The sequence below is a fragment of the Salvelinus sp. IW2-2015 genome, linkage group LG27, assembly GCF_002910315.2.
Source record: "Salvelinus sp. IW2-2015 linkage group LG27, ASM291031v2, whole genome shotgun sequence".
In the NCBI taxonomy this organism is placed as follows: Eukaryota; Metazoa; Chordata; class Actinopteri; order Salmoniformes; family Salmonidae; genus Salvelinus; species Salvelinus sp. IW2-2015.
The window spans coordinates 22963112-22989907 of NC_036867.1; the positions used below are offsets into that span (position 1 = coordinate 22963112).

At 40.4% G+C, this 26796-nt stretch overlaps 1 protein-coding gene and 1 long non-coding RNA gene across 2 annotated transcripts in view; one reads left to right on the forward strand and one right to left on the reverse strand.

Moving 5' to 3' along the window:
* The window catches only part of LOC139023105 (uncharacterized), a 427630-nt gene extending 403217 nt beyond the window's left edge, over positions 1 to 24413 (reverse strand). Inside the window, exon 1 of the long non-coding RNA XR_011474253.1 lies at positions 24148 to 24413. This is a non-coding gene — a long non-coding RNA (uncharacterized lncRNA). The remainder of the gene's footprint in view (positions 1 to 24147) is intronic.
* Positions 1 to 26796, forward strand: part of LOC111953148 (cadherin-18) — a 212952-nt gene that overhangs the window by 161110 nt on the left and 25046 nt on the right. The window contains exons 6-10 of the mRNA XM_023972228.2: positions 38 to 225; positions 1076 to 1329; positions 5709 to 5845; positions 14794 to 14915; positions 19506 to 19623. Of these exons, the coding sequence (XP_023827996.1) occupies positions 38 to 225; positions 1076 to 1329; positions 5709 to 5845; positions 14794 to 14915; positions 19506 to 19623 (819 nt within the window). The remainder of the gene's footprint in view (positions 1 to 37; positions 226 to 1075; positions 1330 to 5708; positions 5846 to 14793; positions 14916 to 19505; positions 19624 to 26796) is intronic.

The window sequence follows — 26796 nt, forward strand, 5'->3', positions numbered from 1 at the left end:
TTCTACATGGCTGTATTGTTATGCTCATGATCAACAGAAAATTACCAGCTGTACGTCCCTGAGTCGGCCCAGGTTGGCAAGCCAGTGGGGAAGATAAAAGCCAATGACGAGGACCTTGGCGTCAATGCAGAGATCAAGTACAGCATCATCAACTCAGAAGGAGCAGCCACGTTCTCCATCAACACTGACAGGGACACCAGGGAGGGAATCATCAGCCTCAAGAAGGTAAACGACAGAGTATTAAGGTTTTGTATGATTTCAGCCAGTAGTTTTGAAAGTAGCGCTCACAAGCCAAAACGGGTCCCCGGAAAATTGTGCACAATTGTGTACGACATCATCCATTTCATGTGATATATATATATATATATACACACATATATTTGTTTTGTTGTTTTAATTTGTATGATATGTTACGATTTTGTAAGTTCTTAAAAGGACTTTTGAGAAACTTACCCCACCCACAATAGACTTCCTCAAAGCAAAGCTCTCAATATAGGGATGCAGGTCTTCAGATGTTGTACGCATGAAATTGTGTAATTCCGAACTCTATCTGTAACGTTCTGTTTCATTTTGTTGGACTCGAACAATACATTTCCGTGTGCGAACATGCACGTGCTTTCTCGTTACTCGTATCACCACAATGGAAAGCACCCATGGAAATGTGTCGCTAAAAAAGTGTCTCGAACCTTCTATAACATGCCATTTTCATACAAAATAGAGATTTGGTTAAAAAATAGCAAACCAATCCTTTATAAGATCCCGTTGAATCACTTTAAGGAAGATGTTCAACCATTTGCACTTGCACACTCACCTTTAACGATATAACAACATAGGATTGGTGTAAGGATTGGTTGGAGGAAGTTACCACCATTGTAAAAATCCACAGTGCACACTGGGAGAAGAGAGTAGATGCTCTATACCTGTGTAATAATGCTGTTAATATTTTTGTAAGAAAAATATATTAACATTTTATATAGTACTTTAGTAGGCTATTTGCATTGTAATTACATGGTACACAAGTGGAATGAAGTCTGTTCCTAATCCTGCATGTTTTCCTGGTGCCTTTTTCCTGCAGCCACTGAACTACGAGAGGAAGAAAACCTACACCCTTCAAATTGAGGGAGTGAATAGCCACTTGGAGCCTCTTTTTTCCTACCTTGGTCCTTTCAAAGATACTGCCACCCTAAAGATCACTGTGGGAGATGTGGACGAACCGCCTGTTTTCTCTATGGACTATTACATCATGGATGTTTATGAAAACGCTCGGATTGGTAGAGAGGTGGGGGCTGTAACTGCCAGGGATCCAGACAGCAAAAACAGTCATGTCAGGTAAGAGCCTGGAGCCAATGTATTCTCTTTAGCATCCCAAATGACACCCTATTCCCTATATAGTGGACTACGTTTGACCAGTGCACTGCATCTGAATCCTGGATAGGGCAGGATCTGCTAACACTATCAGTATACTGTGTGCACTCTGTTATGTTTTACGAGATAATTTATACTTTACATGTACAGACATCATGCACTGTTAGTACAACTGTTTACATACATATACATCTATTCAGGTGCCCTAAGACATTATAATAATCCCCCCCCCCAAAAAAAAAAACTGCCTCTGCACCCACTATCATGTCTAAAAGCTTAAGGTCATTCAGCCTCTAAAAACCTTAAATTAATTTTCGCATTTCAAGAAATGAAGAGGGAGTTGTCATAAACTCATATCAGATATATTACCCATACACCAATAGATTGCAATCTAATAGTCCCTATTACATGATACAAGATCTTGGTTTGGTGAACCACCATGCCGTACATATGGGGCTTAGGGAATTCTTCAACTGCATTAAGCACTGAACCTCAGTCACTTCACGTGTTATTGTGCCCATATCTCTTTCCGCCATATCTGCAAAAGACAAGCTCTGCCCATTTATGAAGAAATATGTATCTATAATACATTTTCAAGGAGATAGAGGCACAGACAGTCTAAAAATAAATAATAAGAATGGTTGATTCAACATAAGAATCTTAAGATATTTTAAAGGGATTTGTGGTAAACAAAAGGGAAATCTACATATGAAAGGGTCTTGGTGGGATACCTCCCCCTCATTCAGTCTTACAGCTCTCTCACTGTTCTCCACCAGACAGAAAGAGAAAATGGGAAATGTTTGGATGACATCCATTTGAACTTGGAAAAATAAAAGATAGAAAAAAACAACAATGCCACAGAAGAATATTCCTTGTGTTGGTGGTTGACGGATGGCATGTGTAAAAATGCAGTAGGGGCAGATAGCAGTCTCTTTCTCTTTGATCGCTGATGTTGCTTTCGCCTCATGTTTTAGCTATGTTTCTTTAAGATACAAGGAAACAAGGCCAGTAGTCTGGTTTGTTCTGACAGTTTCATGTCCCTCTGAAAGTGAGACATTTAATAACCCGAGTCATACTTGTAGTGCACTGTGTAGATGGTCTTCTTTACTGTACTAACATATTTTTTATAAAGCTCTATGCTTGATTCACTTGACCTAAACACTTGTCTCATACAAGGAGCATAGGTCATTAGCGAATGTTGACAATAGAAAATGGCCAACATATATTATTACTGAGAACCATTACTGAATTAGTGGTGCAAATGGAAATTAAAAGATGAATTACCAACCACACATTCAGTGTTCATTTCATTCATAATAACAGTCTTTTAAAAGGAACATAAGCATACATGAACAAAGTTCTTGTTCTCTATTCAAGACATCTTCTGATGCAATTTAATGACTTAGTAAAGACTGTGGAGAACCAGTGGAGGCCCATTAATACAATGTTACTATCACACATATAAACATTATTACACAATCATTCCTCTCGTTAAAGAGCCCTGGATAATTGCTGTTGACCAGTTTCAGTAAGTCTTCAACATTAGTGTCCTGAACAAACCCATTGACTGACTGAATCCCAAATGGCACCCTATTCCCTATAGGGAATAGGCTCTGATTTTATTTGATACATATGAGAAAAACATCATAAAGTAGGTTTTTTCAACCGAGTTTTATCAGTTTATTCAACGTTTAATGGGACTTTTGGAATTTTCCGTTAGCTAACCACAATAGCCAAACACACAACCGCATATTTTCACCATGCTTCCACCGCATAGGTAGCTTTCACAAAACCGACAAAATAGAGATAAAATTAGTCACTAACCAAGAAACAACTTCATCAGATGACAGTCTTATAACATGTTATACAATACATTTATGTTTTGTTCGAYAATMTGCATATTTGAGGTATAAATCATAGTTTTACATTGCAGCCACCATCAAAAATAGCACCAAAGCAGCCAGAATAATTACAGAGAGCAACATGAAATACCTAAATACTCATCATAAAACATTTATGAAAAATACATGGTGTACAGCAAATGAAAGATAAACATCTTGTGAATCCAGCCAATATTGTGTTTTACAGCGAAAACACAATATAGAATTATATTAGCTTACCACAATAGCCAAACACACAAACGCATTTACTCACCGCAAAGGTAGCTTTCGCAAAAACCAGCAAAAGATATAAAATTAATCACGAACCTTTGGACAACTTCATCAGATGTGTCACGTTCCTGACCTGTTTTATGTTATTTTTGTATGTGTTTAGTTGGTCAGGGCGTGAGTTGGGGTGGGCATTCTATGTTTTGTGTTTCTATGTTTAGGTCACTTGTAATTAGCCTTATATGGCTCTCAATCAGGGACAGGTGTTTGACGTTTTCCTCTGATTGAGAACCATATATAGGTTGGCTGTTCACACTTGTTTGTTTGTGGGTGATTGTCTTCCGTGTCTGTGTCTGCGCACCACACGGGACTGTAGCGTTTGTTCGTTCGTTTGTTATAGTCTGTACCTGTTCCTACGTTCTTCGTGTTATATGTAAGTTCTCATGGTTTAGGTCAGTCTACGTTCGTTTTTGTTATTTTGTAATCCTTCCAAGTGTTTGTTTTCGTGTTTCGTCGTTTGCTTTAATAAATCATTATGTATTCACAACCCGCTGCATTTTGGTCCTCCGATCCTTCTCTCCTCTCCTCGTCCGAGGAGGAGGAAGATCTAGACACCCGTTACAAGATGACAGTCTTATAACATCATGTTATACAATACATTTATGATTTGTTCGAAAATGTGCATATTTATAGCTACAATCCTGGTTATACATTGTGAATACGTAGCAACGATTCACCAGAATCTCCGGAGATATTTTGGACACTCACCTAATCTGACCAAAGAACTCATCATAAACATTACATAAAAATACTTGTTGTATGGCAAATGAAAGATCCACTGGTTCTTAATGCAACCGCTGTGTTAGATTTTTAAAAATAACTTTAACATAACATACAGCTTGCGTTATTGTGAGACAGCACTCACCAACACGGCGGAGAATAGGAGTCAACATTTTACACAGAAATAAGAAATAACATCATAAATGTTTTCTTACTTTTGCTGAGCTTCCATCAGAATGTTGTACAAGGAGTCCTTGGTCCAGAATAAATCGTTGTTTGGTTTTAGAATGTCCATTTCTTCTGTCGAATTCGTGCCACAATGCTAGCCAAGGTTGCTAACATTCCCATCCTCTCTTGGCGCAAAGAACGGAAAACTCCAAAAGTCCCAATAAACGTTGAATAAACTGATAAAACTCGGTTGAAAAAACCTACTTTATGATGTTATTATCATATGTATCAAATAAAATCAGAGCCGGAGATATTCGCCGTGTATACCGAACGCTTTTCAGAAGACAATGTCGAGCTTCCCAGCGCGCCGTGGAAGACAAAGAAATACCGGACCTGTCACTCCAAAAGCTCTTATTCGGCCTCAGATCAAGCTAGACACCCCATTCAACCTTCTACTGCCTGTTGACATCTAGTGGAAGGCGTATGAAGTGCATACATATCGATAAATAAAAGCCAGTTGAATAGGCAGGCCCTGAAACAGAGCCTTGTTTTCAGATTTTTCACTTCTTGTATGGAAGTTTGCTGCCAAATGAMTTCTGTTTTACTCACAGATATAATTCAAACAGTTTTAGAAACTTCAGAGTGTTTTCTATCCAATAGTAATAATAATATGCATATTGTAGGATCTAGAACAGAGTACGAGGCCGTTTAATTTGGGCACGATTTCTTTCCAAAGTGAAAACAGCGCCCCCCTATTGACAAGAAGTTTTAATATGGTCAGGGCGTTACAATTATTTAACTAATTAAGTGACTTATGAAGGTAATTGGTTGCACCAGATCTTATTTAGGGGCTTCATAGCAAAGGGGGTGAATACATATGCACGCACCACTTCTCTGTTTTTTATTTTGTATCATTTTTTAATTTCACTTCACCAATTTGGACTATTTTGTGTATGTCCATGACATGAAATCCAAATAAAAAATACATTTAAATTACAGGTTGTAATGAAACAAAATAGGAGAAACGCCAAGGGGGTGAATACTTTTGCAAGGTACTGTATATAGGGAATAGGGTGTCATTGGGATGCAAGCACTGTAGTGTCTGAAACAAACCCGTTGCACTGTTGACCGTAGACTCCATGGCACACAGGGATATGTTTGACATTAACCCTTCAAGGGTAATTTATTTTTGCATTGTGATGCATTTCCCATTTCCTCAGGTCTGCTTGAAATGTTTCTTAGATTGTGAAAATGCGGTATTCATGTAAGCCTCCTTTCTCAAAATAGGTATTTCATCGACCACAGCGAGCACAGCGATAAGTATTTCAACATCGACATGGATAGCGGAGTTATAAAGACTACACAGAGTCTGGACCGGGAGGACATGCCATGGCATAACATCACTGTGATAGCTTCGGAGGTTGGTAGGTACCCAGGGTTTCCATTCATACTGCAGCAGTGTGTGTGTGTGTGTGTGTGTGTGTGTGTGTGTGTGTGTGTGTGTGTGTGTGTGTGTGTGTGTGTGTGNGTGTGTGTGTGTACGTCTATGGGGGAGGGATATCCTCAAGCATAAAATATAAAATGCGTAGAGGTTTTGGAGGAGTTATTAAAACCACACTGGTATTGGTGAGGTTTGTGAAGAGTCAATCAATGTTTCGTTTCTTGTTCTGATCTTATAAAATCTATTAGCATTTCCTTTAGCCTTTTCACAAACCAATTACTTATGGTTATACCTCCCTAACTGATAATGGCACAGAGACAAGTAGTTCTGTGCAACTTCCAGCACGCGTTTACTATGAACACTGTGGTTATACCAGCTTTAAGTAAGAGTGGCCATGTAGGCTACCGTGGCTATTTGATCATAATGTAGGCCTACCAGAGTGGCTCAAAAACAGTGGAGAAAATGTACCCCATAACATTTTAACATGGAAATAACTGTTCTATCATTCAGCCTACAGTAGCATCCAATGTGTGGTGTTCAATGTAGACCTACATTCCATCAGACTTGCAGGGCTTGACATCAAGCATGCAGGGCTTGACATTAACCTGTTTATCAACTTGTCCTTCAGATAAGGAGGTGACTGAAAATGTTGTTGTGTTGTTTGATGCAAGAAACCACTTGAATGATTATTATTCTCATACCATTATTACAGAGAATCAGACAAATTATGCTATTTGAGACACAAACACATGATCCTTTAATGCCAGCATATTAATATTTAATGGTGATCAAAATGATATGTTATTGTGTTTTATAACTTATATTAAAACACTACTATTCTGGTTATGTAATTTTTGTTGCCGTTTCCAAAATGCTGTTCTGAAATCTAAAGCATGAATATAGAGAGTGTGTTTGGCGGATGTTCCAAATATTTTAACAGTTTATTCATAGCACATTTTATTGAACATATTGACTGTTGTTTCATTTCCATATTATATTTGCCTTTAAAAGTGTATCATTATGCATGAGTCATTAATAGTTGCAAAATTGCTCCATGAGAGTTGCAAAAATGACATTTTAAAATGCTTTCAATTTGTTTATATATCCTGCACAGAATTAGCACTTCAGTCTTACTGCTGGTGAAGTAGGTGTCTGATGAAGCTAGTAAACTATTATAACTGCTGTTATTTGGAATTTGGAAGGAATAGGCATAACTCTCGCTATTATTTCCACTTGAATTGTATTGTATATAATTGAGATTGTACATTTCATATAAACGTCATGATTACATGTCAAGATATATAAAAGCTCTTCATGCTACTATGAATATTGAAAGGGATTCATTTTTACATACAGTATCTTCTATGCTATAATTTTCGAACGGCATATCGTACTAACTGCACCACTTAAGCGAGATAATGTGTAGAATGCCAGGTAGGCCATCACACTAAAGATAATTACCATGGAAATGATGTATACATAAAATGGCGACGGAGAAGAAGGCAGACGTGCCCCCCAACCGATTGTGTTTTTTTGATTGTTTATTTGCATTATTTGTAAGATATTTGTTTACAAATTTTGTGCATATTGTTGTATATACCATCTCTTATGACCGAAAATAACTTCTGGACATCAGGACTGCGATTACTCACCAAGGACTGGCAGAATCCTTTTTTTCATTTAACGAGTCTGATGCGAACAATATACTGCTTTCTCGGGAACAGGCCCAGATTCCCATGATTTGTGTGAAGAGGAGGAGGAGAAAAACGGGGCCGGAGGGCAGGCTGCCTTCTAAGAATTCGTAGGCAATCGAATAAACCCCCACATCCTTCCATTCTGCTAGCAAACGTGCAATCTTTGGACAATGAAATAGATAACCTACGAGGAAGATTAAACTACCAACGGGACATTCAAAACTGTAATATGTTATGCTTCACGGAGTTGTGGCTGAACGACGACACTATCAACATACAGCTGGCTGGTTATACACTGCATCGGCAGGATAGAACAGCGGCGTCTGGTAAGACAAGGGGCGGCGGACTGTGTATTTTTTTAAATACCAGCTGGTGCACGATATCTAAGGAAGTCTCGAGCTATTGCTCGCCTAAGGTAGAGTACCTCATGATAAGATGTAGACCACACTATCTACCGAGAGAGTTTTCGTCTGTATTTTTCGTAGCTGTTTGCATACCACTACAGCCCGAGGCTGGCACTAAGACAGAATTGAATGAGCTGTATTCCTGCCATAAGCAAACAAGAAAACGCTCACCCAGAGGCGGCGCTCCGAGTAGCCGGGGACTTAAAACTTAAATCCGTTTTAAAATTTTAATCAGCATGTTAAAAGTGCAACCAGAGAAGAAAAAAACTCTGGGCCAATATTTCTCCACACACAGAGACGCATACATTGATCTCCCTTGCCCTCCATTTGGCAAATCTGACCATAATTCTATCCTCCTAATTCCTGCTTACAAGCAAAAATTAAAGCAGGAAGCATCAGTGACTAAATCTATTTTAAAAAAGTGAAGCAGATGCTAGGCTACAGGACTGTTTTGCTAACACAGACTGGGATATGTTCCGGGATTCCTCGGATGGCATTGAGGAGTACACCACATCAGTCATTGGCTTCATCAATAAGTGCATCGATGACGTCGTCCCCACAGTGACCGTACATACATACCCCAACCAGAAGCCATGGATTACAGGCAACATCCACACTGAGCTAAAGGCTAGAGCTGCCGCTTTCAAGGAGCGGGACTCTAACCCAGAAGCTTATAAGAAATCCCACTATGTTCTCCAACGAACCATCAAACAGGCAACGTGTCAATACAGGACTAAGATCGAATCGTACCACACCGGCTCTGACACTTGTCAGATGTGGCAGGGCTTGCAAACCATTACAGACTACAAAGGGAAGCACTGCCGAGAGCTGCCCAGTGACACGAGCCTAACAGACGAGCTAAAGTTATTCTATGCTCGCTTCGAGGCAAATAACACTGAAACATGCATGAGAATAAGAGTACCTCCTCCCAGCTGCCCACTGCACTGAGGCTAGGAAACATTGTCACCACCGATAAATCCACTATAATTGAGAATTTCAATAAGCATTTTTCTATGGCTGGCCATGCTTTCCACCTGGCTACCCCTACCCCTTGTCAACTGCCATACACCCCCCACAGCAACTCGCCCAAGCCTCCCCATTTCTCCTTTACCAAAAATCCAGATAGCTGATGTTCTGAAAATGATGCAAAATCTGAACCCTGAAAAATCAGCCAGGCTAAACAATCTGGACCCTCTCTTTCTAAAATTATCTGCCAACATTGTTGCAACCCCTAATACTAGCCTGTTCAACCTCTCTTTTGTATCGTCTGAGATTCCCAAAGATTTGAAAGCTGCCACGATCATCCCCCTCTTCAAAGGAGGAGACACTCTAGACCCAAACTGCTACAGACCTATATCTATCCTACCCTGCCTTTCTAAGGTCTTCGAAAGCCAATTTAATAAACAGATCACCAGCCATTTCAAATCCCACCGTACCTTCTCCGCTATGCAATCTGGTTTCAGAGCTGGTCATGGGTGCACTTCAGCCACGCTCACGGTCCTAAACGATACAATAACCGCCATCGATAAGAGACATTACTGTGCAGCCGTATTCATCGACGGACTACAGGAAAAAGAGGACCTAGCACGCCCCCATTCTCATTGATGAGGCTGCAGTGGAGCAGGTTGAGAGGTTCACCAACAAACTAACATGTTCCAAGCACACCAAGACAATCGTGAAGAGGGCACGACAAAACCTATTCCCCTTCAGGAAATGAAAAGATTTGGCATTGGTCCTCAGATCCTCATCGAAAGGTTCTACAGCTGCACCATCAAGAGCATCCTGACTGGTTGGATCATTGCCTGGTATGGCAACTGCTCGGCCTCCGACCTCAAGACACTACAGAGGGTAGTGTGAACGGCCCAGTACATCACTGGTGCTAAGCTTCCTGACATCCAGGACCTCTATACCAGGCGGTGTCAGAGGAAGGCCCTAAAATTGTGAAAGACTACAGCTACCCTAGTCATAGACTGTTCTCCTTGCTATCGCACGGCAAGCGGTACCGGAGCTCCAAGTCTAGTCCAAGAGGCTTCTAAACAGCTTCTACCCCCAAGCCATAAAACTCCCGAACATCTTATCAAATGGCTACCCAGACTATTTGCATTGCCCCACGCCCTCTTCCCCTCCCCCTCTATTACGCCGCTGCTACTCTTTGTTGTTGTCATCTATTTATAGTCACGTTAATAACTCTAGCTACATGTACATTTTACCTCAACTAACCTGTGCCCCCGCACTGCACCCCCTAGTTGAATCCAGTATGGCATAGCAGTGCAGACGTGTTTTGTTGCTGTCCCATGTAAAGTTTGTATTTTTTTTGTCTTGTTTTGTATATATTTCAATATTTTTCAATCTCTTTTTCCATTTTTAAATTAGATATACCTTCCGGCAACACGCCTCACACAATGTGATACGGATCTGCTATTTTTAGACCTTATAGCTAGCCTGGATAATACCCGCCAGTCTGCACAGCGCGATATCAACCCTGAGCATACCAGACTGCTTTTCTCCACTACATCACCAGATTTCTGCCATAAGCTCTGGACCATTACTCCAGATAATTCCAGTTAGCTAGATGCTACCGAGTGGCCCAGCCCCGAAGCTAGCCTTGAGCCAGGCCCATCTCCCGCCCTGCTCAGTGGACCCTATGATCACTCGGCTACACAGCTGATGCCTCCCGGACTCTTCACTAACACGACTAGAAGCCTACATCGCCGGATTCCTGCCATAAGCTCTGGACCTTTGCATCGGATCATCGCAGCTAGCTAGCTGCTACCGAGTGGCTATAGTGGCTAACGTCCTTGTCCTGATTATAGCACCAGTTAGCCCTGAGCCAGGCACATCTCCCTGCTTGCAAACAAAATTACTCCAGCTACAATACCTCTTTTGTCAATTGGCCTGGACCCTATGTAGACACGGAGCCCCGCCGATCCATCACGACTGGTATGCCGACATAATTCCGTCCGATGTGCCCTCAACCGGCCTTTTTCGGATGTCGGTGAAGACGCTTCTGCTAGCCCAGGCTTGCTAACTTTAGGAACGGTGTGTCTCCTGCATGCTAGCGTAGTAACGACTATTTAACGGCTTCCCTGTTACATCTATTGCTGTTCACTGGACCCTATGATCACCTGGATACATAGCTGATGCCTGCTGGACTGTTCATTAATCACGGTACTCCATTTTTGTTTATTTTGTTTATCTGTCGGCCCCAGCCTCGAACTCAGGCGTGTAGGTACCTGACCCTCTCTGCCCATTCATTGCCATTTTACCTGTTCTTGTTGTCTTAGATGATTAGCTGTTGTTGTCTTACCCGTTGTTGTCTTCACTAGCTCTCCCAATCAACACCTGTGATTGCTTTGTCTGGTTTAAATTTCCCGAAATTAGCAAAACAATATTCCTACATTTCTAATACAACAAAGTTTTTGTATATTTTCATATGTTTAACAGAAATTGTTATCAATGTCAAACATACCCACTTGTTATGAAAACATTTCTGTTATTTATTCAAATTATTTGTTTCTCAGAGACTGAGAAATTGGCGATTGAGTTGATCTGACATACCAGTACGACCTAAGATGGCCTATGGGCGATATAGGCGCTGGTGCCATCATTTAGATCTAACTTTTGAATGCTATGGGCTGTCAGCTCAGTTCCAATTGCATCTGAAATATGAGACTCTCAACTTGGTTATACAGTGGCTTGCGAAAGTATTCACCCCACTTGGCATTTTTCCTATTTTGTTGCCTTACAACCTGGAAATAAAATAGATTTTTGGGGGGTTTGTATCATTGGATTTACACAACATGCCTACCACTTTGAAGATGAAAAATATTATTGTGAAACAAACAAGAAATAAGAAAAAAAAACTGGAAACTTGAGTGTGCATAACTATTTACCCCCCAAAGTCAATACTTTGTAGAGACTTTGTAGAGACTTTTTGCAGCAATTAAAGCTACACGTCTCTTTGGGTATCTCTCTATAAGCTTGGCACATCTAGCCACTGGGATTTTTGCCCATTCTTCAAGGCAAAACTGCTCCAGCTCCTTCAAGTTGGATTGGTTCCGCTGGTGTACAGCAAWCTTTAAGTCATACCACAGATTCTCAATTGGATTGAGGTCTGGGCTTTGACTAGGCCATTCCAAGACATTTAAATGTTTCCCCTTAAACCACTCGAGTGTTGCTTTAGCAGTATGCTTATGGTCATAATCCTGCTGGAAGGTGAACCTCCGTCCCAGTCTGAAATTTCTGGAAGACTGAAACAGGTTTCCCTCAAGAATTTCCCTGTATTTAGCGCCATCCATTCCATTCTGACCAGTATCCCAGTCCCTGCCGATGGAAAAACATCCCCAAGGTATGATGCTGCCACCACCATGCTTTGCTGTAGGGATGGTGTTCTTGGGGTGATGAGAGGTGTTGGGTTTGCGCCAGATATGGCGTTTTCCTTGATGGCCAAAAAGCTCAATTTTAGTCTCATCTGACCAGAGTACCTTCTTCCATATGTTTGGGGAGTCTCCCACATGCCTTTAAGCGAACACCAAACGTGTTTGCTTTTTTTTTTAAGTAATGGCTTTTATCTGGCCACACTTCCGTTAAGCCCAGCTCTGTGGAGTGTATGGCTTAAAGTGGTCCTATGGACAGATAATCCAATCTCTCCTGTGGAGCTTTGCAGCTCCTTCAGGGTTATCTTTGATCTCTTTGTTGCCTCTCCGATTAATGCCCTCCTTGCCTGGTCTGTGAGTCTTGGTGGGCGGCCCTCTCTTGGCAGGTTTGTTGTGGTGCCATATTCTTTCCATTTTTTAATAATGTATTTAATGGTGCTTTTTGGGGTGTTCGAAGTTTCTGATATTTTTTTATAGTCCAATCCTGATCTGTACTTCTCCACAACTTTGTCCGTGACCTGTTTGGAAAGTTCCTTAGTATTCATGATGCTGCTTGCTTGGTGGTGCGCCTTGCTTAGTGGTGTTGCAGAATCTGGGGCCTTTCAGAACAGGTGTATATATATATATACACTGAGATCATGTGACAGATCATTTGACACTTAGATTGCACACATGTGGACTTCATATAACTAATTATGTGACTTATGAAGGTAATTGGTTGCACCAGATCTTATTTAGGGGCTATAGCAAAGAGGGTGAACACTTAAGCACACACTAATATTCTGTTTTAAAAAAATGTCCACTTGAACAATGGACTATTTTGTGTATGTCCATTATATGAAATCCAAATAGAAATCCATTTAAATTACAGGTTGTAATGAAACAAAATAGGAAAAACGCCAAGGGGGGGCGAATACTTTTGCAAAGCACTGTAGAGCTAAATATGTATTTAAATTTGTAAGTAATTTTATTATAATGGCTGCCATGCCCCCCAGGGTCCCAATCTTGGGTGCCTCCATACTGTATCTATAACTTTTAAGCGTATACATATCTACCTCTGTGCCAAATGTAGTGTTACTACTGAGTAAACATTTTCAGCTTAGCCGCACACCGCTAGTATATTATTTTTATTATTATTATTATTATTATTATTTTTATTTTATGTAAAATTATGTTTTTTTGTCAGTAACTAGTTGCTTGACAATGTACTTACAATTTCAGAAAGAATAATTCAGACATATTAAAATAATATGTCTGATTTATTCAAAGTCTGCGTCCCAAAAGAAGTGGCACCCTATTCCCTCTGTTGTGCGGGTCAACAGTAGTACAATATGTACAGTACCAATCGCAAAAACCATCAAGCGCTATGATGAAACTGGCTCTCATGAGGACCGTCACAGGAAAGGAAGACCCAGAGTTACCTCTGCTGCAGAGTATAAGGACACCAATAATAAGAAGAGACTTGCTTGTGCCAAGAAACACGAGTTATTGACATTAGACCGGTGGAAATCTATCCTTTCGTCTGATGAGTCCAAATTTGAGATTTTTGGTTCCAACCGCCGTGTCTTTGTGAGACCCAGAGTAGGTGAATGGATGATCTCCATGTGTGGTTCCCACCGTCATCAAGGCAAAGGGTGGCTACTTTGAAGAATCTAAAATCTAAAATATATTGATTACTACATGATTCCATATGTGTTATTTCATAGTTTTGATGTCTTCACTATTATTTTATGATGTTGAAAATAGTAAAAACCCTTGAATGAGTAGGTTTGTCCAAACTTTTGACTGGTACTGTAGGTATTACAGTGACATTTGGGAAGTAACCAAAATGTAGTTACATTAATCTTCATAACACCTATACAGCTTAATCTCCAGATTGTAAGATTTTAGTAAATTGAGCACTTAATATACATAATATGTATTTGTGTAAATGGATGTATTGTTCCTTGAATTCATTAGCAACATTTTCATCAGAAGTGTTATTTGTCTGCCAGAGCGAGTGGTACCTTTACACATGAACAGGCAGTCACACATGGTTTGGTAGACTGGGCCCTTAGTCTGATGTGCTGAATAATCGCCTATGCAAGCATGGGGACCAAATGATCCATCACCCACAACAAGCTAAAGTAACTAAAATAACAAATCTGTTGTTATTAGTGTTGTTCTTTAGACAGTAAATTAAGAAAACGTTTTGCTTCGTGACCGTAAACATTGTCTCCTCCTACTCCTAGATCCTCTTATCAAGTTGTCTACCACCAAGTCAATTTTAAAAATACAAAATATGTCTGTGGTTAGCAAAACAGATCCCTTGGACACCACTTTATCAGTTTGTGTTATTGTTCATTCAGGACCCGTATTCATAAAATGTTTCATAAAGAGTATGAGTGATGACCTAGGATACATTTTTTTCTTTATTAATAATGTTATTCATTTGTATGTGTGTGTATTTTGTTCTAGACAACCCTAGCCTCCTCAGCCACGTCCCCGTCACTGTGCAGGTGTTGGATGTGAACGACAACCCTCCTGAAATTAACAAGGACAAGGAGGTCATTGTGTGTGAGAGCTCAAGGCCAGGACAGGTGAGCATCAACTGTAGCGCACACACATACACACACAAAATGCATACATGCACACACACACGCATAAACACATGAGACAGAAGGTGCTGAGAGCTATGGATTATCTCTCGTCAACTCCCTTGTCCTGACCACATGCATTATGCAGTGTACCTTCGTGTTTCCCCCATCATTTCGGATAAGAGAGAGAGAGAGAGAGAGAGAGAGAGAGAGAGAGAGAGAGAGAGGAGAGAGAGAGAGAGAGAGAGAGAGAGGAGAGAGAGAGGAGAGAGAGAGAGAGAGAGAAGAGAGAGAGAGAGAGAGAGAGAGAGAGAGAGAGAGAGAGAGAGAGGAGAGAGAGAGAGGAGAGAGAAGGAGAGAGAGAGAGAGAGAAGAGGGAGAGAGAGAGAGAGAGAGAGAGAGGAGAGGAGAGAGAGAGAGAGAGAGAGAGAGAGAGAGAGTGGAAAAGAGAGAGAAAGAAAACAAGGCAGACAGAAGAGAGATAGGAGTGGCAAGGAGAGGGGAGTGAAAGAGAGAGGGGGAGCAAGCAGAGTGAGAGTGAGTGACAAAGAGGGAGAGGGTTAATGATTGCTTATTCAAAATGACTCATAGCTCATTCCAATTTGCTCTTTGTAGATTCTTATTCATTTAAATGAAGAATACTGCTGATATTTTGGACAATCACTTCCAGGGAGGAGGTGCAAGCAGGGGTGGACCGGTGGAGATGGTGGTTTGCCATAAAGCCATGTAGCTAATACTTCTTTAAAAATTGGTTTGATAGTGTCACCATTCCTACAGAAACTTGAATGAAATAAGATAACTACATCTTTTGGTTTTTAGGGAGGGGCGGGGATAATTACTTTTGTTAGAGAGTTTGATTGAAAGTGCTACTTACAGTGCCTTGCAAAAGTTTTCATCCCCCTTGGCGTTTTTCCTATTTTGTTGCATTACAACCTGTAACTTAAGTTGATTTTTATTTGGATTTCATGTAATGGATATACACAAAATAGTCCAAATTGGTGAAGTGAAATGAAAAAATTTTCTTTTTTCAAAAAATTATTATAAAAAAAATAAAGAATAAAGTGGTGCGTGCATATGTATCACCCCCTTTGCTATGAAGCACCTAAATAAGATCTGGTGCAACCAATTACCTTCAGAAGTCACATCATTTGTTAAACAAAGTCCACCTGTGTGCAATCTAAGTGTCACATGATCTCAGTATATATACACCTGTTCTGAAAGGCCCCAGAGTCTGCAACACCACTAAGCAAGGGGAACCACCAAACAAGCGGCACCATGATGACCAAGGAGCTTTCCAAACAGGTCAGGGACAAAGTTGTGGAGAAGTACAGATCAGGGTTGGGTTTAAAAAAATATCAGACACTTTGAACATCCCATTTTTTTTAAATGGAAAGAATATGGTGCCACAACAAACCTGCCAAGAGCTGGCCGCCCACCAAAACTCACAGACCAGGCAAGGGCGCATTAATCAAAGAGGCAACATAGAGACCAAAGATAACCCTGAAGGAGCTGCAAAGCTCCACAGCGGAGATTGGAGTATCTGTCCATAGGACCACTTTAAGACATACACTCCACAGTGCTGGGCTTTACGGAAGAGTGGCCAGATGAAAGCCATTGCTTGAAGAAATAAATAAGCAAACAAGTTTTGTGTTCGCCAAAAGGCATGTGGGAGACTCCCCAAACATATGGAAGAAGGTACTCTGGTCAGATGAGACAAACATTTAGCTTTTTGGTCATCAAGGAAAACGCTATGTCTGGCACAAACCCAACACCAAAATAGGAAAAATGCCAAGGGGGTTGAATACTTTCGCAAGCCACTGTAGAAAAAGGAACGCTGTATATAAAACAGAAGCTATTAAATCTGTTGATAACTTGTCGATTCTGATCTAAAGAAGAGATTTTAGGGAAAATAAACTGCAAAATTGGCAAAGCTTTGTCAAGGTGGATAGGGATAGTTTACGGTACACACAGTTTTATAAGTGGTCCATTTTTAGGGAGCAGCAGACTACAAAAATACAATTGACAAGCACTTTTAGTCCAATGTAGATTTCTGAATGCCTTACATGTCGGCAGTTAAGCTAATAGGTTGGCAGTCAAAGCGGGAGCAGTTTTGGGCACCTCAAAAATTTTGGGCACCTCAAAACGTTACCCACAGTGGCAGGGTCAGCCTTTTATCAATTAAGGGTAACAATCTGACACCAGTGGCAGAAGGGTCGCCTATAAGAGCACCCCGTCAGGCCTTTGATGCTAACTCACATTGGCTGGGAGGCTGTAGCAGCACGTTCTAGAATTTATAGGCCCTCAACAATACGGCTTCCATCACAGAAAGAAATAGATGAGAAAATATACAAATGGTTGCCGGAGAGAAATGGTTGATGTGACGAGCTGCGTCTGAAATGTCACCCTATATTTTTGTTTTTTATATAGTGCACTTCTTTTGACCAGAGCCCTATTGACAATAGTCAAAAGAAGTGCACTATATAGTGCATCGGGTGCCATTTCAGACACAGTCAGGGTATTTGTGAAGTCGATGATGCATCACGCATAGGTCAGATTTGTGTATATTGGATGTGATCAGAATAACTAAAAGAAACTGTGGATTTTATTTATTTATTTCACCTATATTTAACCAGGTAGGCTAGTTGAGAACAAGTTCTCATTTGCAACTGCGCCCTGGCCAAGATAAAGCAAAGCAGTTCGACACATACAACAACACAGAGTTACACATGGAATAAACAAACGTACAATCAATAATACAGTAGAAAAATCTATATACAGCATGTGCAAATGAGGTAGGATAAGAGAGGTAAGGCAATAAATAGGCCATGGTGGCAAAGTAATTACAATATAGCAATTAAACACTGGAATGGTTGAATGTGCAAGTAGAGATACTGGGGTGCAAAGGAGCAAGATAAATAAATATATACAGTATGGGGATGAGTTAGATCGGATGGGCTATTTACAGATGAGCTATGTACAGGTGCAGTAATATGTGAGCTGCTCTGACAGCTGGTGCTTGAAGCTAGTGAGGGAGGTAAGAGTCTCCAGCTTTAGAGATGTTTGCAGTTCGTTCCACTCATTGGCAGAAGAGAACTGGAAGGAGAGGCGGCCAAAGGAAGAATTGGCTTTAGGGGTGACCAGTAAGATATACCTGCTGGAGCGCATGCTACGGGTTGGTGCTGCTATGGTGACCAGTTAACTGAGATAAGGCGGGGCTTTACCTAGCAGAGACTTGTAGATGACCTGGAGCCAAAGGGTTTGGCGACGAGTATGAAGCGAGGGCCAGCCAACGAGAGCATACACGTCGCAGTGGTGGGTAGTATATGGGGCTTTGGAGACAAAACAAATGGCACTGTGATAGACTGCATCCAATTTGTTGAGTAGAAAGTTGGAGGCTATTTTGTAAATGACATTGCGAAGTCGAGGATCAGTAGGATGGCCGGTTTTACGAGGGTATGTTTGGCAATATGATTGAAGGATGCTTTGTTGCGAAACAGGAAGCCGATTCTAGATTTAATTTTGGATTGGAGATGTTTAATGTGAGCTTGGAAGGTGTCTAACCAGACACCTAGGTATTTGTAGTTGTCCACATATTCTAAGTCAGAACCGTCCAGAGTAGTGATGCTGGACGTGCGGGCAGCGATCGGTTGAAGAGCATGCATTTGGTTTTACTTGCATTTAAGAGGGGTTGGAGGCCACGGAAGGAGAGTTGTATGGCATTGAAGCTCATCTGGAGGTTAGTTAACACAGTGTCCATAGAAGGGCCAGAGGTATACAGAATGGTGTCATCTGCGTAGAGGTGGATCAGAGAATCACCAGCAGCAAGAGCGACATCATTGATGTATATAGAGAAGTCGGCCCGAGAATTAATCCCTGTGATACCTGCATAGAGACTGCCCGAGGTCCGGACAACAGGCCCTCCGATTTGACATACTGAACTCTATCAGAGAAGTAGTTGGTGGACCAGGCGAGGCAATCATTTGAGAATCCAAGGCAGTTGAGTCTGCCAATAAGAATGTGGTAATTGACAGAGTCAAAAGTCTTGGCCAGGTCGATGAATACGGCTGCACAGTAATGTCTCTTTTAGATGGCGGTTATGATATCGTTTAGGACCTTGAGCGTGGCTGAGATGCACCAATGATCAGCTCGGAAACCAGATTGCATAGTGGAGAAGGTACGGTGGGATTCTGAATGGTCGGTAATCTGTTTGTTAACTTGGCTTTCGAAGACCTTAGAAAGGCAGGATAGGATAGATATAGATCTGTAGCAGTTTGGGTCTAGAATGTCCCTCCCTTTGCAGAGGGGGATGACCGCGGCAGCTTTCCAATCTATGGGAATCTCAGACGATAAAAATGATAATTTTACTGCAAATGTTTTGTGGTTATCATCATTGTTGAGTATTGAGCGCTGAACTTTTGATGTTCCTTTGTTAGCTATGCATGAACATACTGTATAGCTAATGAGCAGCAGATGATGAAATATACATACTTTTTGGTTTACACATGTTGCACTCATATGAAGAAAGGTCATGATTCATTATTAGTTCGCTATTGATATATGCTCCTCTTTTTGTTCTCTCCTGATTCACGACAGGTGATTCAGACTATGACTGCAGTGGATAAGGATGACTTTGCAAACGGGCAGCGATTCTCCTTCTCGTTGCCGAGTGGAATCCCGGTCAACCCCAACTTCACCCTCAAGGACAACGAAGGTATTTATTGCACTCAATATCATCTGTGTGCATTTCTTATGAATTTCTCTAGCTCTGCCCTGTGGCTAAATCTCCACCCAGGATTTCACATTCAACCATTCAATACCAGATACCCTCAGATACTGTTCCTGTGAGGTGTAAATATAAATATTTTGATTGTCGATCTGATGACAATTAGGCACTGTTGGCGTTTCAGGGACAAAAATATGTCACAAAACAGATTGCCATGATGGGGTTGGAATGGAATGTTTGGTACCTTTGTTGTTGTCTAACAGATGACATGCTCAAGTCCTTGCCTCTCTTCCTACACCACTCTACCACATGCCTAATTGTATTGTGTACTAGGCACTAAGGCCGAGTTAGTAGTGAATGGTTACCATGGCAACTGTCAGCCAGCAGTGAGTCTCATGTGGATATAACAGTACATTAAAAAGTGCTATCTAGAACCTAAAAGGGTTCTTTGGCTGTCCCCATAGGATAACCCTTTGAAGAACCCGTGTTGGTTCCAGGTAAAAACTTTTTGGGTTCCATCTAGAACCATTTTAACGTCTCCGGGATATGTGGCCAATAGCCAGGGAAAATGTAGAGCGCCAAATTCAAAAAAATTATATAAAATCAAACTTTCATTAAATCACACATATAAGATACCAAATTAAAGCTACACTCGTTGTGAATCTAGCCAACATGTCAGATTTCAAAAAGGCTTTTCGGCGAAAGCATAAGATGCTATTATCTGATGATAGCACAACAGTAAACAAAGTGAGTGTAGCATATTTCAACCCTGCAGGCGCAACACAAAACGCATAAATAAAATATAAATCATGCCTTACCTTTGACGAATCTTTTGTTGGCACTCCAATATGTCCCATAACCATCACAAATGGTCCTTTTATTGGATTAATTCCATCCATATATGTCCAAAATGTCCATTTATTTGGCGCGTTTGATCCAGAAAACAGCTTCCAATTTGCGCAACGTCACTAGAAAATATCTCAAAAATTACTTCTAAACTTTGCCAAAACATTTCAAACTACTTTGTAATACAACTTAAGGTATTTGTAAACGTTAATAATCGATCAAATTGAAGACGGGTCTATCTGTTTTCAATACAGGATGACAACAAACTAACGATACTTTTCTAGTCTTGCGCAACTCTCGAACAGTACACATAACGTTACACTGATTCCAGATGGCCGTTCTTCTTCATTGCACAAAGGAATAACCTCAACCTATTTCCAAAGACTGGTGACATCCAGTGGAAGCGGTAGGAACTGCAAACAGGTTGATTAGAAATCTAGTATCCCAATGAAATCACATTGAACAGACGGTGACCTCAAAAAAAATACAATCTGAATGGTTAGTCCTCGGGGTTTTGCCTGCTACATACGTTCTGTGATGCTCACAGACATGATTCAAACAGTTTTAGAAACTTCAGAGTGTTTTCTATCCAAATACACTAATGATATGCATATCTTATATTCTGGGGATGAGTAGAAGGAAGTTGAAATGACCACGCTATTTATCCAAAAGTGAAAATGCTGCCCCCTATCCTAGAGAAGTTAAGATCCATGTAGAACTCTCTGTGGAATAGGTCCTACATGGAACCCAAAACGGTTCTACTTGGAACCAAAAGGGTTTTACCTGTATCCAAAAAGGGTTCTCAATGGACTGCTAATCCATTGTTTTCTGCACGCGTGGGTTCAGCTCCCATCCTCGTCGACAATATTTTGGGGCGGCAAGTAGCTTAGTGGTTAGAGTGTTGGGCAAGTAACAACTGAAAGGTTGCTGGATCGAATCCCGGAGCTGAGGAGGTAAAAATCTGTCGTTCTGCCCCTGAACAAGGCAGTTAACCCACTATTCCCCGGCAGGCCATCATTATAAATAAGAATTTGTTCTTTAACTGACTTGCCTAGTTAAATAAAGGTGAAATATATATATTTTTTATTACCCAAAGGGGACAGCCGAAGAAACCTTTTGGAACCGTTTTTTCTAAGAGTGCAGGCTGCGTTACCTAGCTATGTTCCCCAGTTTTGTCTCTGTGTTGCAATTTTACATTCTCTGCCATGGACGGAGGAACCCATATACAGTTGGAAGTCGGAAGTTTACATACACTTAGGTTGGAGTAATTAAAACTTGTTTTTCAACCACACCAAATGTATTGTTATTTACAAACTATAGTTTTGGCAAGTCGGTTAGGACATCTACTTTGTGCATGACACAAGTCATTTTTCCAACAATTGTTTACAGACAGATTATTTCACTTATAATTCACTATAACAATTCCAGTGGGTCAGAAGTTTAAATACACTAAGTTGACTGTGCCTTTAAATAGCTTGTAAAATTCCAGAAAATGATGTCATGGCTTTAGAAGCTTCTGATAGGCTAATCAACCTAATTTTAGTCAATTGGAGGTGTACCTGTGGATGTATTTCAAGGCCAACCTTCAAACTCAGTGCCTCTTGGCTTGACATCATGGGAAAATCAAAAGATATCAGCCAAGACCTCAAAAGTGTAGACCTCCACAAGTCTGGATCATCCTTTGGAGCAATTTCCAAACACCTGAAGGTACCACATTCACCTGTACAAACAATTGTACGCAAGTATAAACACCATGGGACCACACAGCAGTTAAACCGCTAAAGAGGGAGACGCGTTCTCTCTCCTAGAGATGTACGTACTTTGGTGCGAAAAGTGCAAATCAATCCCAGAACAACAGCAAAGGACCTTTTTGAAGATGCTGGAGGAAACAGGTACAAAAGTATCTATATCTACAGTAAAACGTGTAATATATCGATATAACATTTACATTTAAGTCATTTAGCAGACGCTCTTATCCAGAGCGACTTACAAATTGGTGCATTCACCTTATGATATCCAGTGGAACAACCACATAACCTGATAGGCCGCTCAGCAAGGAAGAAGCCACTGCCATAAAAAAGCCAGACTACTGTTTGCAACTGCACATGGGTACAAAGATCGTACTTTTTGGAGAAATGTCCTCTGGTCTGATGAAACAAAAGTAGAACTGTTTGGCCATAATGACCATCGTTATGTTTGTAGGAAAAAGGGGGAAGCTTGCAAGCCGAAGAACACCATCCCAACCGTGAAGCACTCGGGGTGGCAGCATTATGTTGTGGGGGTGCTTTGCTGCAGGAGGGACTGATGCACTTCACAAAATAGATGGTATCATGAGGTGCAAAAAATATGTGGATATATTGAAGGAACATCAGTCAGGAATTTAACCCTTGGTCGCAAATGGGTCTTCCAAATGGACAATGACCCCAAGCATACTTGTGGCAGATAGCTTCAGGACAACAAAGTCAAGGTATTGGAGTGGCCATCACAAAGCCCTAACCTATAGAACATTTGTGGGCAGAACTGAAAAAGCGTGTGCGAGCAAGGAGGCCTACAAACCTGACTCAGTTACACCAGCTCTGTTAGGAGGAATGGGCCACAATTCACCCAACTTATTGTGGGAAGGCTGTAGAAGGCTACCCAAAACGTTTGACCCAAGTTAACCTCTAAATCCTCCCAAACCCGGATCCGGGAGCACCCCCTACAGTAAAAAAGCTGACTAGCATAGCCTAGCATAGCGTCACAAGTAAATACTAGCATCTAAATATCATTAAATCACAAGTCCAAGACACCAGATGAAAGATACACATCTTGTGAATCCAGCCATCATTTCTGATTTTTAAAATGTTTTACAGCGAAAACACAATATAGCATTATATTAGCTTACCACAATAGCCAGAAACACAACCGCATTTACCAGCAGCAAATGTTAGCGATCGTAACAATCCAGCAAAAGATATATAATTGGACTAACCTTGATAAACTTCATCAGATGACAGTCCTGTAACCTGTCTCTTATACACATCTAGATGTGTATAAGAGACAGGTCAAATACCTAATTACTCATCATAAATCATTTCTGAAAAATACACAGCGTACAGCAAATGAAAGCCCAACATCTTGTGAATCCAGCCAATATGTCAGATTTTTTAAGTGTTTTACAGCGAAAACACAATATAGCATTATATTAGCTTACCACAATAGCCAGAAACACAACCGCATTTACCAGCAGCAAATGTTAGCGATCGTAACAATCCAGCAAAAGATATATAATTGGACTAACCTTGATAAACTTCATCAGATGACAGTCCTGTAACATCATATTACACAATGCATATAGGTTTTGTTCGAAAATGTGCATATTTAGCAGCACAAATCGTGGTTATACAATGTGATCAGTAGCAGCATTTCATGCATTCTGGCCGGCGCCATCTTGGAGAGGCACCTAATCTAATCGATAAATAATCGTAAACTTGACTAAAAAATACAGGTTGGACAGCAAATGAAAGATGCATTAGTTATTAATGCAACCGCTGTGTTAGATTTTTAAAATTAACGTTACTAGACATACAGTGTGCGTTACAGCCAGACCAGTGCCGCAATAATGGCGGACAAATCCTTTTACATTTTTCCACATAAATACGGAATAACATCATAAATAGCTCTTACTTTTGGACGAGCTTCCATCAGAATCTTGGGCAAGTTGTCCTTTGTCCAAAAGAATCATTGCTCGGTTGTAAAACGTCCTCTTCAACTTTGGAACTAGCAGCTAACAATAGCTATGTGGCGCAGACATGCCCAAATGTTCAAAACGCAATACTAAAGAAATTCCGAAAATTGCAATATACTCGCATAAACTGATATAACTCGGTTTAAAATAACTTCGTTATGATGTTTCTAACAGCTATATCGAATTAAATTACAGACGGATATATCTAAGGCCGATAACTGAGCGTTTCAAAATGCCATCCTGAGGTCTTGCTTTGCGTCATGACGAACGTCAAAAAGAGAGCTCCCTCTGTTCCTTGGGGCTTTATAAGGTCTGAGATCTACGTATAAACTCCATTCCAATTCTCATTGGTTACTGACATCCAGGGGAAGGCGCGTGCAGTTCATGTCGACCCATAGGATACATACAGAGCTTTAAACTGATCTGAGAACAGAGCCTCGTTTTCAGACCTTCGCAGTTCCTGTCATGAATTTCGCTGCAGAAAGAGTTCTGTTTCACCCACAGACATAATTCAAACAGTTTTAGAAACTAGAGATTGTTTTCTATCCAATAGTAATAATAATATGCATATTGTACGAGCAAGAATTGAGTACGAGGCAGTTTAATTTGGGAACGATAAATGGTAACGTTGAAACAGCACCCCCTATATTGAGAAAAGGTTAAACAATTTAAAGGCAATGCTAACAAATACTAATTGAGTGTATGTAAACTTCTGACCCACTGTAATTGTGATGAAAGAAATAAAAGCTGAAATAAATAATTCTCTCTACTATTATTCTGACATTTCACATTATTAAAATAAAGTGGTCATCCTAACTGACCTAAAACAGGGAATTTTTACTAGGATTAAATGTCAGGAATTGTGAAACTGAGTTTAAAAGTATTTGGTTACGGTGTATGTAAACTTCCGACTTCAACTGTAGGTAGCGCTGGGAGAGAAGAGTTCACAAATCTCTGGATGGATCCGAGGAAGAAAAAAAAGGAAACTAAAATCTATGTGAAAATGGCAGATTAGGCTGTTGAGCCCTTATAGTACCTTAGGTCCGCACCACCAACCTCCTCTGTCCACCTTCCAATTATACAGCTCAGAGACTGTAAATATGTTCCAAATGAGCCCGGTTAAAGTAGTGCATTATAAAGGGAATAGGGTGCCATTTAGGATGCAGAACTTATGGTACCTTAGGTCCGCACCACAAGCCTCCGCTGTTCACGTTCAAGTTATAAATACAGCTCAGAGACTGGTTTTACAATGTTTATCCAAGTGGCACTCTGCCCCTCCTCATAACCTACCTTCCCGGGAGGTGGTTAGGTCAACTGTATAGTGTAGAGGCCAAAAGTGATCAAAATGTGTCCATGTATAAACTACTACAAGTGCCAAAATTCTGCATTTTAACATGGCCTTCTGTGCACCCTCTGTAAGTTTTTATCCCACTTAACATTTTCACCATCATTGTAAAGCCCTAGTTATTTTGTTTCTTGGACAAAGCCTTTTCTGAAGATTGTTATTTATTTAATGTGATAATTGATTAATTTACATCAACCCTGTTACGTGAACTGAACTCTTGTTTTAATAAGGTCAAACTATTCCCTTTCAAAACATTTTTTATTTTTTTATAATAGTGGGTAGCAGGGTAGCTCGTTTTACACTTTTTTGCCATTTTCTGGTATTTACTGGTGGAAAACTGAGCGGGTCGAGATCAACACATCAACCCTGCTACCCATAGACTGGCTAGAAATGTTTTCGTAATATTTGATTTCAATTGCTATGCCCTGATTCACACAACAAGGTTCCATTCCCCCTGCCATAAGGGAATTTATGCCTGATTTAAGATAAAATCATCAAGTCAACACTGCTACTTTATTTGGCACTTAATAGGCACTTTTTATTTTATTTAGCCTTGCGATGGGATTTTTGTAATGACATTTAAAAAATATTTGATTTCACCAATTGAGACTGGAAAATGTGTTTTTTATGAAGTTGAATCTGTAGTCTTTATGGCAGAATGTTAAAATTAGATGAAATTCACCCAGCGTTTTTTCCCACCAAGTTACTCTTCTCAAAAGGCACCGAATTGATTGAATGACCTTGTTCTTAACAAATCTAAATCATTAGTTTAGTGTTTCTGTATCTATATGGACAAATTAAGTCCTTTGGGCTCATTTTGACCCCAGACAAAAACACCTAATTCCACCTATTGTAATTTGATAAATAGGACCTTTGAATCTAGGTTTTTCTGGAGACATAATTAGAAGTATCACCTGTATCAGTGATTTGATCGCCTATCGTTGTAACTGGTTAAAATCACATCCAATATACACATCAAATTACCCCCTAAGTATGCTTAGTTTCAGTCAAAACAGCTCGTAAGAGTCTATCAGTGGTATGAATTCTTGGTAGAACTGTAGTACAGAAACCAGCTCCCCTCTGAATGTACACATAGTCCTATATTAGTTTGTATCCTCAGAGAAATAGTTATTTTACTGAAAATGATTTATAAATACCAGAATTCCTATAATATCCTCTAATATTATGTATGTATGTACAATGTGGTAAAATTTGTTGGGTACTATATAATTTGGTTCAAAAT